Source organism: Paramormyrops kingsleyae, chromosome 23, assembly GCF_048594095.1.
Source record: "Paramormyrops kingsleyae isolate MSU_618 chromosome 23, PKINGS_0.4, whole genome shotgun sequence".
Classification (NCBI taxonomy): Eukaryota; Metazoa; Chordata; class Actinopteri; order Osteoglossiformes; family Mormyridae; genus Paramormyrops; species Paramormyrops kingsleyae.
The window spans coordinates 8,801,134-8,818,010 of NC_132819.1; the positions used below are offsets into that span (position 1 = coordinate 8,801,134).

Here is a 16,877-nt window from a genome sequence, read left to right on the forward strand (position 1 = left end):
AATCTAATGTGATTGTTGTATAGTCCACATTTAAGAACCGCTGCTCCAATGGACAGAATGAGTTTGTCTAGAGCAGTGTTTCTCAACCCAGTCCTCAGCGAACCCCAGCCAGTCAACATTTTTGCTCCCTCCCAGCTCCCAGCCAATCAGGAACACCGAATAGCTGGTACAGGTGCGCTGGGAGCTGAGAGGAAGCAAAAACGTGGACTGGCTGGGGTTCGCTGAGGACTGGGTTGAGAAACACTGGTCTAGAGCCTATGCTTGGAAGGATAGAATGCAAGAGACATCTTTTAGATTCGCTTTCCTCATAAGGATTCTGTGTTGAGGTTTGCATTGAATAAGGTGCCTTTAAGCAGCAGTGTACTTTTAAGTCAGTGATTCAGTCCCCACTGCCAAAAGGTCCCATGATGGCACACTGGTTTCTGGCAGGTGATTTGAAGCTGGGCTCTGCCTCATCTTGTCCCACTACAGCGACATCTAGTGTTGGCGAGCTGGGCCATTAGTTGCTTAAGTAAAATAATAAATTTGCTTGAGACACGCATTGGGGTGTGTGGAGGTCTTTATCCATCCCGAGGGGTAGATTTGATAAGGGAAATATCCAAGAACTTCTTTAAAAGTAGCTTAAATATTCATCCATCCATTAACTATACCGCTTTAACCATCTGGGTCGCTGGGAAGCTGGAGCCAATCTGCTTAAATATTGTTAACGTAAAATAAATATCTTTGCTAAAAGGTTAGGGTGCCTAGCTTTGAGAGCCAGGGCTGTCTGGAGCTGAAGGTACAGGCAGTGCTGCATGGAATGGAATGGATGAGACCGATGCACTAAAGCCTAACAATTGCATGGTGGCTACAGAGGTGCAGCGAGGGGCGTGGCCCCAGAGACACTGAGGGGCGTGGCCCCAGAGACACTGAGGGGCGTGGCCCCAGAGGCGCTGTGTGCAGTGATTTTGTTTTGGCTCCTTCAGTAGAAACACAGTTACCTCACAGTTGTCTGACTAATGATATATGACCTGCTCAGTAACATGAATTCTAACTTTGACATCGTGTACCAACTGTTACATAGACACTGCGCCGCATGCTGTTCCCCCGCAATAAACCCTCATAGCATGTTCCTTATTGCCTTGTGCTACAGACCAAGACAGTGGCGCTGGTACTCTGTCATTAGCTGTCACCACCTCTCCTCCCCCCCTTTGTTATCATCACCTCTTGCTCATTTCCTGTGTCCCGTCCTTGTTGTCATGACCACTGTTGTCAGGGAGAGGACGTTTCACACAGAGGCAACATGAACCCCAGATTCAATGTCCATGATATTTAATTCATCGAGAAAGAGACGTTGCACAAGACATGACAGGTGGCTCTTTCTCAGTCTCCTTCGTTCTTGTAAATTCAAAGTTCAAAAACTTGGTCAACATTGACAATTTTCTTCTTTTCATAATAAACCCAAAGTAACAGCTTCCTTCTGGTTCCTGGCATCAAACAGTCCCACAATCCATTGCAGAAGGTTCCACTCAGTAGGTCTGAATTGTTCAAGCAAAACTATAACCCATCTTTCTTTAAATTGTTAGACTTGATGTTTGAAGTCGCGCTTTCTCAAAGGGTTTAAAAGCACATGCTTTGATTTTTCTATATGAACAAGGATCAGAGTGAGAAGGGATGGCTTATTGTGTGCGGAAGCTTGTCTGGTTTGGCCTTCTGATGATGAAGAGGATGTCAGCGTCTTTGTCTCACTGTTGTCACAGAGAAGTGCACTGAGAGGGCCTTGTTTCGTTATCTGTCGCACCCCCAGACACAGCTCTCCCCTCAGTCATTGTCTAGTCTGCCATTCTGTCTCTTTGTCACTACATCTGCCTGTTTCTTGGCACTCAAGAGTACAGGGGCTGGGAAGGAATTCCCAGTACATGACCCCACATCCCTCTAAAACAGTGTTTCCCAATCTGGTTCTCAGGGACCTGCAGACAGTCCACGTTTTTGGGAGCTGGGAGGGAGCAAAAATATGGACTGTCCGTGGGTCCCCGTGAACTAGGTTCAGAAACACTGGTCTGAAATGTTTCCAGGTCTTCCTATGAGAGGGGGGCTCCCTGCCCAGCCCCCACACCTCCTCCTTCTCCATGCCTACCCCCTCTAAGCCCCTCAGCCACTCCTCCAGAGTTAATGCAGCCTCAACATGATGCAACCCTGTAGGAGTGAGCCCATTGCGCACTGAGCAGCAGACTCACTCTTTAATTTATTCTTTTTCATTATTTGTCATATTTGCAGCAAATATTTTAGATAACCATATTCCTCTTCTGCCTGTTTGCTGTGATCCAGTCTTGTCCTCTTATCAGGATATGTGATCAGTATTGGAGAGATCTGTTAGGGCCAATGTATCAGATGTTATCTGCTTGATCCACATGGGTAAACCTACACCACAATTTGGTGGGTAATACCACCGGCACCAAAATTAACTGGCCTCTTGGTGCAGCTGAGATGCACTTCCGTCCTAGAGAGGCTGCATATCCCATAATGCAGTACGGCAGAGCCCGATGAATTCAACCAGTGGGCTGCTGAGTAGGAAAGAAGCTGCTTCGCTTCCCTGCGTCCATCAATAATTAAAAGGGACAGTGACATGAGCAGGGAGAGAGAGAGTAGAGAGTTGGAGGCAGTGAGCGAAGGTTCCTGGGACAACAGAAGAGCGAAGAGGTTGAGCTTCTCTAGAGTGGACTGACAGACTGACAAGAAAAACAGGAGATAAAAGAAGTTACAGACGGGATAACGTGGAGGAACAGTGGAGGAGGGAGAGGACTGGAACAGATCTTGGGAGACAAGAACTGGGGAGACAGAGGGGGTGAAGAGGTGGTGGTGACCATCAGGGCTTAGGTGGTGGAGCAGGTGTAGATGTTGCCATGGTGAACACCGGCCTGCAGCTGATCTGCTTCACTTGTGCGGTGGCGGGCTGGATCATGGCGATCGCCGTGACGGCACTGCCCCAGTGGAAGGTCACCGCCTTCATCGGAAGCAACATCCTGACCTCGGAGATAGTGTGGGAAGGCATCTGGATGAACTGTATCTACCAGACCACGGGTCACATGCAGTGCAAGACATACGACTCCATGCTGGCACTGCCGTCAGATATCCAGGCTGCACGGGCCCTCATGTGCATCGCCATCTTCCTGGGCTGGCTGTCCTGCACCGTCACCTGCTGTGGCCTGAAGTGTACGACCTGTGCCGGCGAGGACCGCAACGTGAAGGCCAGCATTGCTCTGACGGGCGGCATCCTGTTCATCGTCACGGGCCTCTGCGTGCTGGTGCCCGTCTCCTGGGCCGCCAACAATGTGGTACGGGACTTCTACAACCCTGCGGTGCCACTGGTGCACAAGCGTGAGCTGGGCCAGGCCATCTACCTGGGCTGGGCTGCCGCCGTCATGCTCATACTAAGCGGCGCCGTGCTGAGCAGCTCGTGTCCGCACCCTGACCGAGGCTACCGACGCGGTTACGAGGGTCGCGATTACGCTGCAGGCCGGCCCACGGATCCGCCCAAGCCCATCTCCAACAGCACGCAGCCCGTGAAGGAGTATGTCTGAGCCTCGGCAGAGGCGTGTACGGCTGCAGCGAGGCGCCCGACAGCGCTGGAGGTTTTCTGTCACAGATGATATTGTGTCATCATCGTCTCCTACGGTGCAGCTATTTTTCACTCTACTTCAGATCTCTAATTTGTCTGTATATTTGTTGATTTGAGATGTTGACTTTTGTTTTATTTCAGTATGTGGAGGTTTTTTTTGTTGATGATGTTGGCTTGTGGACAGACATAATGCAGCGTATCTAGACAGGAGGTTATACGAAGCTCCCACGTTCGCCTCAGAATGTAACCTAATGCTTCTTGGGGGAGCCCACGTTCGTTTGGTGTCTTTATAGGAGGTTCTGTGGCTTCTGTATCAATGACCCTGCAAGTTTTCACAGCAAAGGGAAACGGAGCCTGACTTTCTGTAAACACCTGCTTTCATTAGGGCGTGTTACGTTTGGAGGAGCGGGAACATGCCACTGAACACACAATGGGTAAAGTACCTGGTCCACAAGCTGTTTGTAACCAGATCATTCTAGAAATACTACCTAGCAGTGTGACCTTTGGGCTGCCAGCGAAGCGTGATGTGTTCTCAGTTTACCCCAGTGCTCTGCCTGCCTTCACAAGTGTTGCCTACTGGCATGTAGAAAATAAGGATTTCAAATGGAAAATAAACCAATTTGTGAAAAATCAGTTTTCCTCAACTTATTTTCTATTATGGATGATTCCTACGAATTTTCTCCCCCTCATTGATTAAACTGCCAAAGTTTTGAGCCTTATAGTTTTACACTTAGTACTTTACTAATTGGTTTAATGAAATCATGTCCTGTGTAGAGTAGTGTAAGCTCGTCACCATTTTGTGCTAAGTTAGTTTTTTATAGTAAATAACACACTCTAGAGACAAGGAAAACCAGACACCTAAAAAACCTCAAGCCCATACTCATCAGAGGCACAAGAGAAGAAAAATAAAGAACAGCACGCTTAACTGGTACTTTATTTTCATTATGTAGCTAAAACCATTGCTATAGCTCAGGTTGAGCTAAAATCGGTATTGATTTTAGCATGATTTCAGTATGATTTTATCCAGGGGCTTTCTAGGGAAGCTGTCTATACACAAAAGATTAATCTGTGTCAGACCAAAAACATGATCTGGGCTGTCCACTGAAGAGTACAGAGCTGCTAAACCAACACACTTTAGCAGATAGCCATAACGCTGATGTCTGAAATTCAGTTTGCCCACAGCATATCCTCTCACATTTGGTCATGGCTCCATCCATCTTGGAGGGGCTGGCAGACGAGGTCGTCCTCAACTGCAACCTGACAAGCAGGCGAATCCTCCAGGCTGGCGGTCTACTCCTCATGTGCCCATTTCACTGGGATTCCCTAAACAGCGCCACTCTGCACAGCGTCTCTGAAATCAAGGTGGACAAGTGACAAGCTAAGCTGTTGGAATACACCTCCAACATCAAAGGAGCTGCAGAACCCCACTAGGCCTCACCTGTGATGATGTCATCTCTCCCGCGATTGGACAGGGACTCCCACCTCTTGGGTGAGGTCTGCAAGTAAGCAAGGTCACCTGGCTTCAGCATCTGAAGCAGGGCCTTTCTCTTGAGGAGTCTGTACCAGAGCTAAAGGAGGAACCTCGCATGCACACACAGGAAACAACCACCTAACCTACTAATCGTTTATAGTTTCTTATTCTTTGCCTAATTCAGATCCATGTGCACATTCACTGCTGCTGTGTAATGTCACTTGCAGGAATTATGTCATCGGGCGCCTAAATTCTCAATCCTGCTCAAATGGAAAAAACATGGCCATAACCTCACTATGGAAACACTGCACAAGTTTTTAACGGGATGCAGAAATAAATCAGAGCTGATATCATGGTTAATGAACATCACTGTTAGGTGACACCAGTGATGAAAGATAACCCACAATAACCTGGAGACATTAACAACACAGCGAGCCCAGGGCTGAGTCACACCGAGAGGATACTCCCACTGATAGTGGCGCTCTGCGTCCTGCAGCCATTCCAGCATGTCTGCCACAGATGGGCAGGTGGCTGACCGCTGAAGACAGGTGGCCATGTCGAGGGCATCGGCATGTTGGGTGTACAGCTGGAATACAGCTGCGGCCTGGTTGCTGACTGCGTCGCGCACTGCCTGCAAAGCAGCCCTGTGAATGCAGATACAGCACTCAGTCACTGGCTGTGTTAACATTTCCTAAGATTACTACTATAAGCAGTGTCATAGATGGCAACAGGTGCAAAGAGGTGTCAGTAGTTCATGATGTTGTTATATAATGATTTTTTTAAAGAATTTAAATTTGATAGCAGTGATCCACTTTTAAAAATCTTGTTGTTACGCAGGATGCACTACTTCGGTATTTATAAGCAAATGATCGTTGACTGAATAATTCACGTACCTAACGTCACAATAACTGTGGCTTAAGGAGAGAAATATATCAGACAGTAATCAACGCAGCAGTCGATCAATAACATTGTGCTGAGATTTCAATATATCACAAAACACAACAAACCTGCAATACAAAGGATATCTGAGGATGGAAGAATATGTTTTTATGTTTAGTGGTCATTTAAATTGCCAAGATCTAGCCAAAAAGGGTAATGACAATACTGTCAGGTGTAATGTACGCATTAAATCACTACTCTTCACAGAGGTCTAATTTGAACATTTCTAGCTCTATTCATAATACCAAAGTGGGTTTTCTGCTTCCGTAATTCCCTTGAATTCCTTTCCATGAGTGGAACAACTTGCAAAAATCACCGCACTTGTTCAGAGAAACTTCTGCTGAGTTTCACAGACAGACCCCTTACATCTTCTCGTAGAGTTTCTCCATCACCGTGTCCACGGCCTGAAGCAGCTTGAAGCGGAGCCTTTCGCGGAGGTCGGGGAAGCCTTTCAGGGGTGTTCGCTCTAACTGCACGTTCTGAAGCGCGTGAAGCTGCTCTGCCAGGTTACCAAGGGAAACCATTAAAGGCGAGCACTCAGCTAACATACCATTCCACAACTTCTGGTTTTGCTCCAGGTTCTGAAAGGACCTTTTCAGTGCCTGGTGAAGTGACAAAAACTCAGATTTCGACATATCTGAATTTCGCCGAAAACGCTGAATGTAGAAGACCAAAACCCATCAATAGTTTCAAAAATCGAAGCTCCACTCCAGGCTTTTCGTTTATGTTAGCTAGCTTAACAGCATTGGTAATACATTTTGGAAAGCTGTCTTGCTCTTAAACTATAATTCAAGTATAATAAAGTAAGTTTCAGTAACCAATATCACATTTTACCACAGTCACAGAACAGCGCACGATGTTTACAAAGATTTACTTCCGGTGCAAGTACTGAAAGCTTTGCCTTCTATTGGTCGCTCTGTACGTGTCTTATTTTTTTCAATTGGTTGAACATTTTGAACACGCCTTTTCTCTTCTCGATCTAATTGGTAGATGGAGGCGCATGGCGTGTTGTCACGATACGGAGGACTCTCATTGGCTGTTATACAGCGGAGCGGTTACATTTGAAAATAGCCATATCCTCTATAGGAGAAAACGACATCTGGCCGGGGAATTGCGATTGATTTATTAAAATATACCTGGAGAAGTAAGTGTTTTGTAAATCGTAACGTGGATCATACGCGCAACCGATGTACTACTTAACCATTGAATGAGTAACTACGTATGTAGTTTTTGTGACGATAGTAATTTTAATATTGTCACCGATGAAGTCTTTTCTAGGGCAGCCATATATTTTACTTGCTTGCTAACTAGCTCGACATTCTTATGTTATGATGTGTATATGAGAATTCTTACTGAGAAATGCAAAATATAACGAACGGCTTTTAAATTTGTCAATGTAAATTAACTCATCAAATAAAATGGTCAGTTGCGTCAAAATGGTTTATAATTATTTAGCTTGGTAGCCATTTCAGATCTTTTTAGCAAGCCGAGAACTTCAGTCAGTCCAATTTGAGATTTAAAACTGATTCAAAGGATACGCTGTTTAAACTGGACATAGGTACTTAAACCAAATTCAGGGTTTTCTTTCATAAATTATTTGTAGCCTGTAAATTACACTTCTCGCACATTGTTTTTACACAGACCTACGACTACAGTCATGGCACCACGGAAAAGAACCACTAACAAAGGTCGTAAAAACGACCCCAAAACTGCGAAACTGGAAGCCTTCCTCAACGATTTTGACCTTGAAGGTAACGTGACTGCATCGGTTGTATGCTGATTTCCACTCTAGATTAAATAGTGTTACGCTGCTCGTGTATGACGAAGATTATGGGTAGAGTGGTTATAAGTAGAAATAACGTCGCTCAACGGTAAGTGGCCGCGGTTAAGTTACCCTTTTATTCAATACTCGCTTTTCCGGCTTTAATAACTTAACGGAGGTAAGGTAGGAAGTTTTTAATGGCAGAATTGCGATGTCCATTACACAGACAACGATGTACACCAATTATTTTTGCAGTTCGAACCATTTAATTTCTGCAACATCTTGCTAATAGCTAAGAAAATGGGTCATTTCAGCTGTAGCGATGTATTGGTTTAGCATTTTGTGTTCATGGCAACTTTTGCACACCCCGTGTTTTTCCAGATTTCTTTACTGGCGAAATTGTTTTTTCGGTGTTCGCATCCATATATTGGACAATACACGAATTGGTTAATAACTTTAAAGCTAGACAAGACAGGCAAATCTAGTTACGTGTAGTTTAATCAGTGGACTGTTGAATGTGCGCCCCTTGGATTTTCAGGTTAATTTTCTCTGTAATAGGTATTAATTATTACATTGTATCCATATAATGTCCCTTCATGGACAGCTTACTCTACAGTCTACACAGAGCAAGTTGAGGTAGGCGTAAAGACGATTTCCCCAAGGGGATCAATAAAGTATCTATTATTAATATTATTATGAGGCTGACATGTCCTGTGAAATGTGCTTTGATCAATAAATGCTGGGGGACAATGCACACCCACTGAATTTCATGTATTGCCCCAATGGTATATTATATGGGTACAATATCAAAATAACTATTATAGACAAAGTTAAACTGACGATCCAAGGGGCGCACATTGATCAGTCCACTGATCAAACCACACTTAACTACATGTGTCTTGTCTAGATGTGCCTGTTTCATTTTGTTTTAGCACTATTAATCCATTAGTGTGTTGCCCCATTGCATATATGGATACAATATAATAATTAAGAACTACAATAGACAAAGAAGGTGTGTGCATTGTTCCCCAGAGTCCACTGATCAATGCACACTTAGTTAGATGTGCCTATCTTGTTCAGTTTTAGACCTATCATATTAAACCAATATCTCGGTACAGCCGAAATGACCCATTTTCTTATAAAGCTATTGTCAAGATTTTGCACAAATTATAGAATGGCTCAAACCGCAAAAATATTTGGTGTGCATCATTGTCTGTGTAATGGACATAACATTTCTGACATTAAAAACTTCATACCTTCCGTTAAGAAATTATTAAAGCCAAAAGCCTCATATTCGATATTTGGTTTAGCTTAACTGCGGTCCAAAACCGACCATTCAGATTAATTGTTCAAAATCTCATTTACCTGAGATATTTTTGTAAACATATCAGCTGCTTCAGTCAGTCCAAGTTTTTCAGCAACCCTCTCCCAACATTTACAACATCGCCTGCTGTCTTGCAGTAAAGGCTATCGTGGAGAGACTCAAGGAGAAGACCAACAGCTTTATGAAAGATGTAGACAACTTTTACAGCGTGTCTCTGATCAAGCTGCCACTGGCTGTGCGGCAGATGAACTGGATTGCGTTCTGTGGTAGGTGCCCATTGTCTTTTTATGATCGTTTGGACATTTAAAGCTGCCTATGCCAGCTGCTGTATCATCCATGTGCAATGAGCTTCCTGTACTGTAGAACTAGAATGTGTATTTTGCATGTTGCTATTGATCTGTATACCTGGGGGTTAAATTTGTGTGTAATCAGTGTTGTTCTCCAGGTTCTGAGGCACAGAAGACACCAGTAGAGGATGCTAAGGTATGTGTTGCAATGCATCAATCAGCTTTTTGTATGGGATCGTTTTTCTGATGAAAATTTATCCAGCTTATGTAGCCTTCAGTTGTTTAAACTTAATATTATTATGTAGGTATTTGGCAGTATTTTTGTTCACTGAAGTACTTTGTGTCATCTGCTTCTTTATTGACTCTTTGCCCACCTCTGCAGAAGGAGGAGGTCGCCACTCAGGTGGATACTGTCCTGAATGAAGTTCACACCATCCCAGCAAAGCCTGCCAGGAAAGGTTAGTCCCGTGTGTCAGCAGAGGTGACCGGCACCGGCTGACCTCCCTACAGTAACCGGCCGTGCCACGCTCCACTCAGCTGCTTCTTCACGTACTGTCTGTGTCCCTGTCCAGCGGTACGGAAGCCAGGTGGCTCCAGAGCTCACTTGGAGGATGTGGAGAACATTACCCTTGACCAGTCCACCTTAAAGAAGGTAAGACCATGAAGGAACACTGGATTGTCTGTAGGGTAATTTTCACAGAAATGTCCTGTTTTTAGTATAGCAGTCCCTGAAGTAAAGGATTTTAAAATTTGGTCTTAAAGATTTGTTGCCCTGTCTCCTACCCTGCTACAGGGAAAGTCTACGAGAAAGGCCCCCTCAACTTCCAAGAGAGCCAAAGCCCTCTCGGTCAGCAAGCAGAATAACTCTATTAGAAAGTAAGATATCACTACACGCCACTATCCTGGTTTCTGGAGTTTTTTGGCCATTTTACTTTGGATGTATGTAATTAACCCCTTTTAAATACTTTGTTGTTGTGTAAACTCTGCATGTTGCCAATATTCTTAGGTCCAGCAGGAGGCCGCTAGTGACGCCGGCTCGCAGCATTCTGGAATGTTCTCTGATTGGACCCACCCCATCTATCACCCCACGCTTTGACTCCAGGTGGGGGGGGGGGTTGTTGTGGTGCAGTGGTATTAAATACTGGTTTGCCTGTGGGGAAGTATGAGAGCAGCACTGCTTCACTTGAATGTCATGGTGCATTATTTACAAGCTTGTAAGTAATGGGTAAACTGATAGGCCTCGTGTGTCAGTTTGCACAAGTTTGTTGATATCTGTTGTATGCAATTATAAGGGAGTTTTTTTCCAAAACCACCCCCCAGACTTCCTAAAACTCCAGGGGTGAGGCTTCCCCGGCACAAGGAGAAGGTCTACAGCATCTCAGTCAACGGCTCCCCTCTTGCCGGTGGCAATAATGACATCATTATCAACGTTCCCACTGGGAATGGAGAGGTAGGGCTTCAGCCTATGTTTGGCCTCACCTTTCCACACATTTGAAGCTCTGCTCTTCACACTGCTCCACTGTTTGCAGAGCCTTCAGCTGTTGGCCAGTGAGATGGATACTATGGACCTGAGTCAGCTGGATGAAGCAGCTGTGAAGAGCATCAGATTGTTACAGGTGCACCTTTAGGCCACAGATCTCTTTAAAGTGAGTCACAGATGACTTGGCACATCATACTAATTCTTTTTGTTTAATTTTCTTGTAGAACCGCCTTACATCTCTGTGTGGAACGGCGAAGTGACACGCCTGGTCCCAGTGGCCCCCATGCTCTTTGTACAGATGGACAGATTGATGGTTTTCAGCCATTCCGTGGCCCATTCTCCACCAAATTCAGCAAATTAGCTCTTTGTCAACTCTTTGAAAAAAGTTTTGTTAGTGGTGCAAGGAAGGAAGTATTTGCAATGGCCGGGCGCTCTTACAGGTATGGTTGAGGACCACTGATATATTTTAAATGTTGAGCTTGAAATAATTTACCCATTTAACTCATTTATTTGACTGTACTAGCCTGGTGCTGAAACTTCTCATTCTGGAGTAAGATATGCATTAAAGTTTGGCTCAGGTTGAGTAGTTTGGTTTTTTTCCCCCCCTCTTCTTTAGCGTAATATGCTTAGTTGACCTTTTTTAAGGTTAGGGTCTCTGTTAGCAAGCAGCTTAGATTTGACAAAGGGACCCACCGTTATTGGGGTTGCAATATCTGCTGTGGTGCATGCTTAGATTTGGCTAAATTACTTAATGAAATTATAGCATTTTTTTGTGTGTCTTTTTATTTAAGGTTAGGGTCAGTTATAGCTAGGGATGGCGAAAACTAAAAAATTTCTTGACCGACCACCGAGCCTCAGTAGCCGGTTGAAACCGGTTAACCGATTAGTTTAAAATATGGTACGCTATTTGAAATAACAGCCATTTCTGCAATTTCGCAACTCTGTCGCATCTCTCTGCCGCTCTGCCTCCCGCACACACACACACACACTGCCACTCACGTCACTTTTTTAAAATCCCCTACAGCGCGAAACATGAGTCCCGCAAACGCGGCGCCGAAGAGCTTGTTGTATGTAATCGTAGGACAAATGGCTCCTTAGTTTCAAATGGTTTGGGTACAAGGTGATCGCTTTGAAAATAAAGGCGTTTGTCTAGGTTAGAAGCTCATTTGAAACATTGCCACGGCTCATTTAAGAAAATGACAGCTCCGAAGAGACGCCGCTTTAGTTGAGGTAGAAATGGTCCCACACACTACTTTTCTTTGCACGCTTCATCCTGTCGTCTGCCCTGGCTCTAACCTCGAGTGTTTTAGCCTGTTGCCTTTACTTTTCGCAAACCTTGTGAGCGCGCGAACCCAAACGCTGTGACCTCGCGCCAAATGTTTTTATTGGTTTATTAAGTACAAACAGGCGAGTTATGAAAAATTGAGTGTGAGGGATAATTTGTTCACTTAACACAAAAAGATGAGGAATGAGATGGCTAACTGTAGTAGCGTATAGTCCACTGTCTATAATAGCCTAATTTAGATATCACTTTTTTTTTAACCGACTACCGACAACTTTGACCGGTTAACGTTGATACGGTCAACCACCGGTCAAACGGTCATCGGTTAACATCCCTAGTTATAGCTGTGAGTGATTAACTAAGATGCAGTTGAAATATGTTTTTATTATAATTTCATTTGAGGGATACATGTAATCAAAAGTGGTCTCAGTCTAAATAGCACCTAAATGAGTATTCTCCAAATGGCCTGGTCTAATTAGTAGACGAAATGGATAACTATTTATTTGGATAGCCAAGCCTGGAAAACGGCACAGGTTGGTCCACGTGTGATGGGACGCAAACTGGTGATCAAATTAGGCATGAGAGTGACTATCCTTGATACAGGCATGCTCTATAGGAGGTGACCTTCGCGTTGTAGTTTTGCTCCCCTGTTGCAGGTGCATTTTGCTTTATCCAGCACTTATCAGCAAAGCGGGCTTTTGTGTGTCGCATGACGATCATGTGCTATCATGTGGCTTATTTGTTACTGGTATGCCAGTGACAGTCTTCTTTTAGATTTATTTAAATGGGAAAACTTGAATGCAAAATACTCATACTGTGCCACTGGTACTAGCCTCTGAACCCCATGAAATGAATGTATTACTTCAGACGGCTGGTTCTGCAGCGGTTCGGGTCTGCTCTACACCAGTGTTTAGCCCCCGCTAGGGCTTCCGGGTACTCGTCTCAGGGCAGAAATCCTGCCAGCGGCATCGAGGTGGCGTGAAATGAAGCCCAAACAGCTTTCGTGCTCTCGCATTCTGCTTCTCCGACATCCCGATAATGGCCCATGCTGAGCATACAGGCGTAATCCCTGTTTCCACGTTTTTGGAACCGTCCCATACTCCACAAGCCCCATGCCACTGCTTTGCAAGTTGGGTTGACGTTTTTTAACCTGGAATTCAATTTCTAGGAAGAGGGTTACCAAGTTTTCTGGATTAATTTTGCATCCCTGTACATTGGGGCATGCTGCCGGAGGCGATGAGTTCTTCCATTTGCTTTGCAGGGGTGTGCAGGTTGGACGGGTAGCTCCGTCATGCTTGGCTTCTTCCTACTTTAGAAGTAGGAGTCCCAAATGCCTGAGCACGAGATAAAAAGTGCAGGAATTAAAAATGCATTTGAGGTGCTGGAGCAGGCCTGGGCAGTCAGTGCTTCCAGGTCAGACAGTGCTGTGCTGAAATCCAGATGGGTGAGTATGTCATAATGGGCCGTAGGCTGAGGCAAATGGCTTTTTCACACACATTGATGGAAAATTTGAACTGTCTACCAGCAGCAATTTCCTTGCATACACTCAGCTGTTCCCTGAATGCTCTCTGATCTGCCACCATCATAGCTAATCAGTAAATCAGAAGATCTGCTAGTGGCAGAAAACAAATATGTATATATAATAAATGTATGTTCCTGAGGAGAGGTTTGGGAGCCAAGTGCAATACTGCAATCTTGACACGTTTATCAAAGTTAACCAGCCGAAAGGCTTATTGTAATGCATAGTGAATTCCTACTTAAGTCGGGGTAGAACAACTTGTTCTAGCTTTCGTTACACTTGTCCAACTTCAATTTCTCAATTACAATTAAGTAAAAGCTTATCTGGATAAAGGGTCTTGTTAGTTGTGTGGGTTTAGGTCCATTGAGCTGCCCATGTTAAAGCAGGACTGGCACCTCATTTCGGAAGGGCCGCGGCTCCAGCCCATGCAGAGCTCACCTCTGCTTTAACCAGAGGTGACCGTTCCAGGTCCAGAAAGTAAATCCAGACCAAGGTTTAGTTTCAACCAACTAGTTGAATATAAAGAGTCAGTCACGGAGTATTGAAACAAACTGGTGGATTGAAACAAAATCTTGGTCTGGATTTTTACTTTCTGGACCTGAAATTTCCACCACTGGCTTTAACTCAATACTGAGAGAGAACACTTGATTTGTTCTATCCATTACTTTTTGTTGGACGCTTGACAAACTGCAGTCCTTCAAGACCAGGAGTGAGTGTGTGTGGCTTTTGGTATTCATTAAAGCCATTCCGTTCATTTGGAAGTTACCTAGCTTGGTAGTATAGATACAGAATGTTTACTCATTGGAAGGCCACTGTAGAAGTGGCTGACAGTGACATCATGTAGAAAATCTACCCCCATTTCAGTGATCTGATTTATACTCTTTCTTTACATGCCTACATGAAATTCCATGGTTTTGTGGGAGGTCTGAGCCTCTTTATGCCCAAAATTCTCCAGCAGGGGGCAATGTGAGACTTTGCACTACAATATGTATCATAGTTCCTCCAAAAAGCCCTCCTTGACCCAGCTCCTGTTGGGTATAAAGTCTCCTGATTAATAATACTGTTTTTCCTGACTTGGTGCTTTTCAGAAGAGTGGGCTACCAAACTGCACACTAACATAGCTGACTCGGGTCATTAGCTTTGAAATCCATGCCAAATAATCTCTTTCTATGTTCCTGTCCATGTTTCTACCCTTGTCAGCCATGTCTGTGTGTGACTGCCTGTTTTTGAGAGAGACTTGTTCTCATCGCATTTTTACCTGACCCCCAGAGCTGGGGAAACCTGCTAACTATCTAATTGGCATACTTGTTAAACTTGTTGAGGAGTTTCTGAGGGGCTTGGAGGGGAAATATGGCTGCGTGCTCTGACTGTCATGGGACGGTGGTAACTGTGACTTCTGATGGAGATGCACAGATACCCACAGTCATATCATGGGGATTTCTAGTCCAACATTCTTACAGGGGAGGACAGACAGATGTTAGCGCCAGTGACTGGTCTCGCTCTGGTCTTGTTACTGCATTCCAGTTCCAGCTCATCCTTCATCCATTTCTCTTTCATCAAACCTTTATTGTACATGTATGACAGTTATGTCCTTTATTTTCACTCTGTTTATGCTTTAGCAGCAGGAAGGGAGGGGCTACACCATTGAAATGGTACAGGAGGCTATTGTCCACTTCTCAAATTTGTTGGTTCGACAAATTCTAAGTCCTTTACTTTTAGATTTACAAAACAACTCTGTAAAGGTAGGTTGGTCCCAGAGTGGTAATATCTTGCTTATATTCCAAACAGCTGGAAGTTCTCCCAGTAAGACTGGTTCCTCTGAAAAGTGTGAACGAGGGAAGCTCACTATCTTAAGTAAATGTTTACTATGGTCATACAGGTGAACCTGTCCATCCATCTTCCAGGCACTTATGTCGGTCATAGTCCCAGTGGGATTGGGGGGGAGGTTTGTGGGGAACCGTTCGCCAACCATACACTACGGGCAATTTAGAGAGACCAGTGAGCCTAACTGCATGTCTTTGGATTCAGCCCCCGGAGGTGTTAGACCTCAGTGCTACTGAGCCAACATGCCACCCTGCCAACAGATGTACTGTATGTGCTTTCTACTCTATATCTCCAGACACAAAACCCCATTGAGATCCATCTCTGGTTCACTCTGCCAGCCTTCTCAGTGCTGGGAGGGCCCGGCTCCTGCGTCTCCCCCTGACTCCACAGTAGTCTGTTCCGGTCGCACTTCTTCCATAATCTTTCTCTCTCATCATCTGCCTTCCCATCTGACACATCGGTCCCATGTTTGCCTTACATGCATCATTACTCCAGAAGATGGTTGTGAAAATAAAAAAAAATGCCCCTAATTATGTCCCTGGATCCTGGAGATCACTGGAATTGAGTCTGGATGGATGAGGCTGACAGGGATTTTTCAGCAGCCAAATTAATTCTCTGGCGTGTCCCGTCCCCCTAAAAACCCCATCCGTCAAACATGGTGTAATCGATTTATTCACGGGGTCCCTGTTGGTTGTTCTGCTGTGGCCCCTCCCCCTGTCGCTACTGCTAGCCTGACGGCGGTTGTTCGGAGTGGTGTGTCACAAGTTGTATGTGAAAATTTCACTGTGGGTTGTGATCGTTTGACAGGGTGGTGCCAGTGGACCTGGGCTGGCGGAGGGGGCTGGTCTGGGTCCTCCTCAGTGTGCCTGGGTCTGTTGGCACCAGGGCCTAATGGCATTTTGATGGGCTGCCTCTCTGTTGCTAGGAACCCTGGCGGTGGTCACAGGGAAAGGGAGGGGCGGGACGGGGGGACAGACATCTGCTGCCAAAACAAAACAGATCTGAAGTCGGCAACGAGAACAGCCACCTGTCTCTGGGATCAGAGGAGGTTAATGCGTTCTGCCTCTTGGCCACGGACATTTAGCACGTTTCTTTTCATTTTACAGATGAAATGGTGTCCAGTGATAGGCAGATTATTAGAATGTTTAATACCACCGGCTTGTCACAGATGACAAGCACGCCACACACATCGAGCACAGTTAATGGAGCCACTGCTGGTCGATGTGGCGAACTGCGGGCCATCAAATCGGCTTTGTTTGTAGGGTCTGGCTTTCAGTTAGAAATCAAGACTGCAAAGACAGAGAAGCTTGAAGTACCTGTGTAAACCTGATAAGCAATCGCCACCTCTCAGGACACGGAGGGAGCGTGTCACAGGTGCAGCAATGTCTGCT

At 45.1% G+C, this 16,877-nt stretch overlaps 3 protein-coding genes across 4 annotated transcripts; 2 read left to right on the forward strand and 1 right to left on the reverse strand.

Annotated features, from left to right (window-relative positions):
- Positions 1-2,124: 2,124 nt before the first annotated feature.
- On the forward strand, positions 2,125-4,080 carry cldn35 (claudin 35). The gene has a single exon (XM_023832195.2). It carries the CDS (start codon positions 2,883-2,885, stop codon positions 3,558-3,560), a length of 678 nt encoding a protein of 225 aa, XP_023687963.1. The 5' UTR covers positions 2,125-2,882; the 3' UTR covers positions 3,561-4,080.
- A 434-nt stretch (positions 4,081-4,514) lies between these two features.
- airim (AFG2 interacting ribosome maturation factor) lies at positions 4,515-6,888 on the reverse strand. Its single transcript, XM_023832196.2, has 4 exons — positions 6,375-6,888; positions 5,534-5,713; positions 5,037-5,155; positions 4,515-4,949 (listed from the first exon to the last, which is right to left on the reverse strand). The coding sequence occupies exons 1-4, from the start codon at positions 6,641-6,643 to the stop codon at positions 4,909-4,911; spliced, it is 609 nt and encodes a 202-aa protein (XP_023687964.1). The 5' UTR covers positions 6,644-6,888; the 3' UTR covers positions 4,515-4,908.
- A 145-nt stretch (positions 6,889-7,033) lies between these two features.
- On the forward strand, positions 7,034-11,444 carry cdca8 (cell division cycle associated 8). 2 transcript variants are annotated; one of them, XM_023832150.2, is made up of 11 exons: positions 7,034-7,152; positions 7,650-7,759; positions 9,232-9,360; positions 9,540-9,577; positions 9,764-9,839; positions 9,954-10,033; positions 10,175-10,257; positions 10,388-10,483; positions 10,702-10,831; positions 10,911-10,997; positions 11,086-11,444. In XM_023832150.2, exons 2-11 carry the CDS (start codon positions 7,666-7,668, stop codon positions 11,119-11,121), a joined length of 849 nt encoding a protein of 282 aa, XP_023687918.1. In that variant the 5' UTR covers positions 7,034-7,152; positions 7,650-7,665; the 3' UTR covers positions 11,122-11,444. The 2 variants fall into 2 exon arrangements, with proteins under 2 accessions (XP_023687918.1, XP_023687919.1); XM_023832151.2 differs by lacking the exon at positions 7,034-7,152 and adding an exon at positions 7,200-7,566.
- Positions 11,445-16,877: the final 5,433 nt, after the last annotated feature.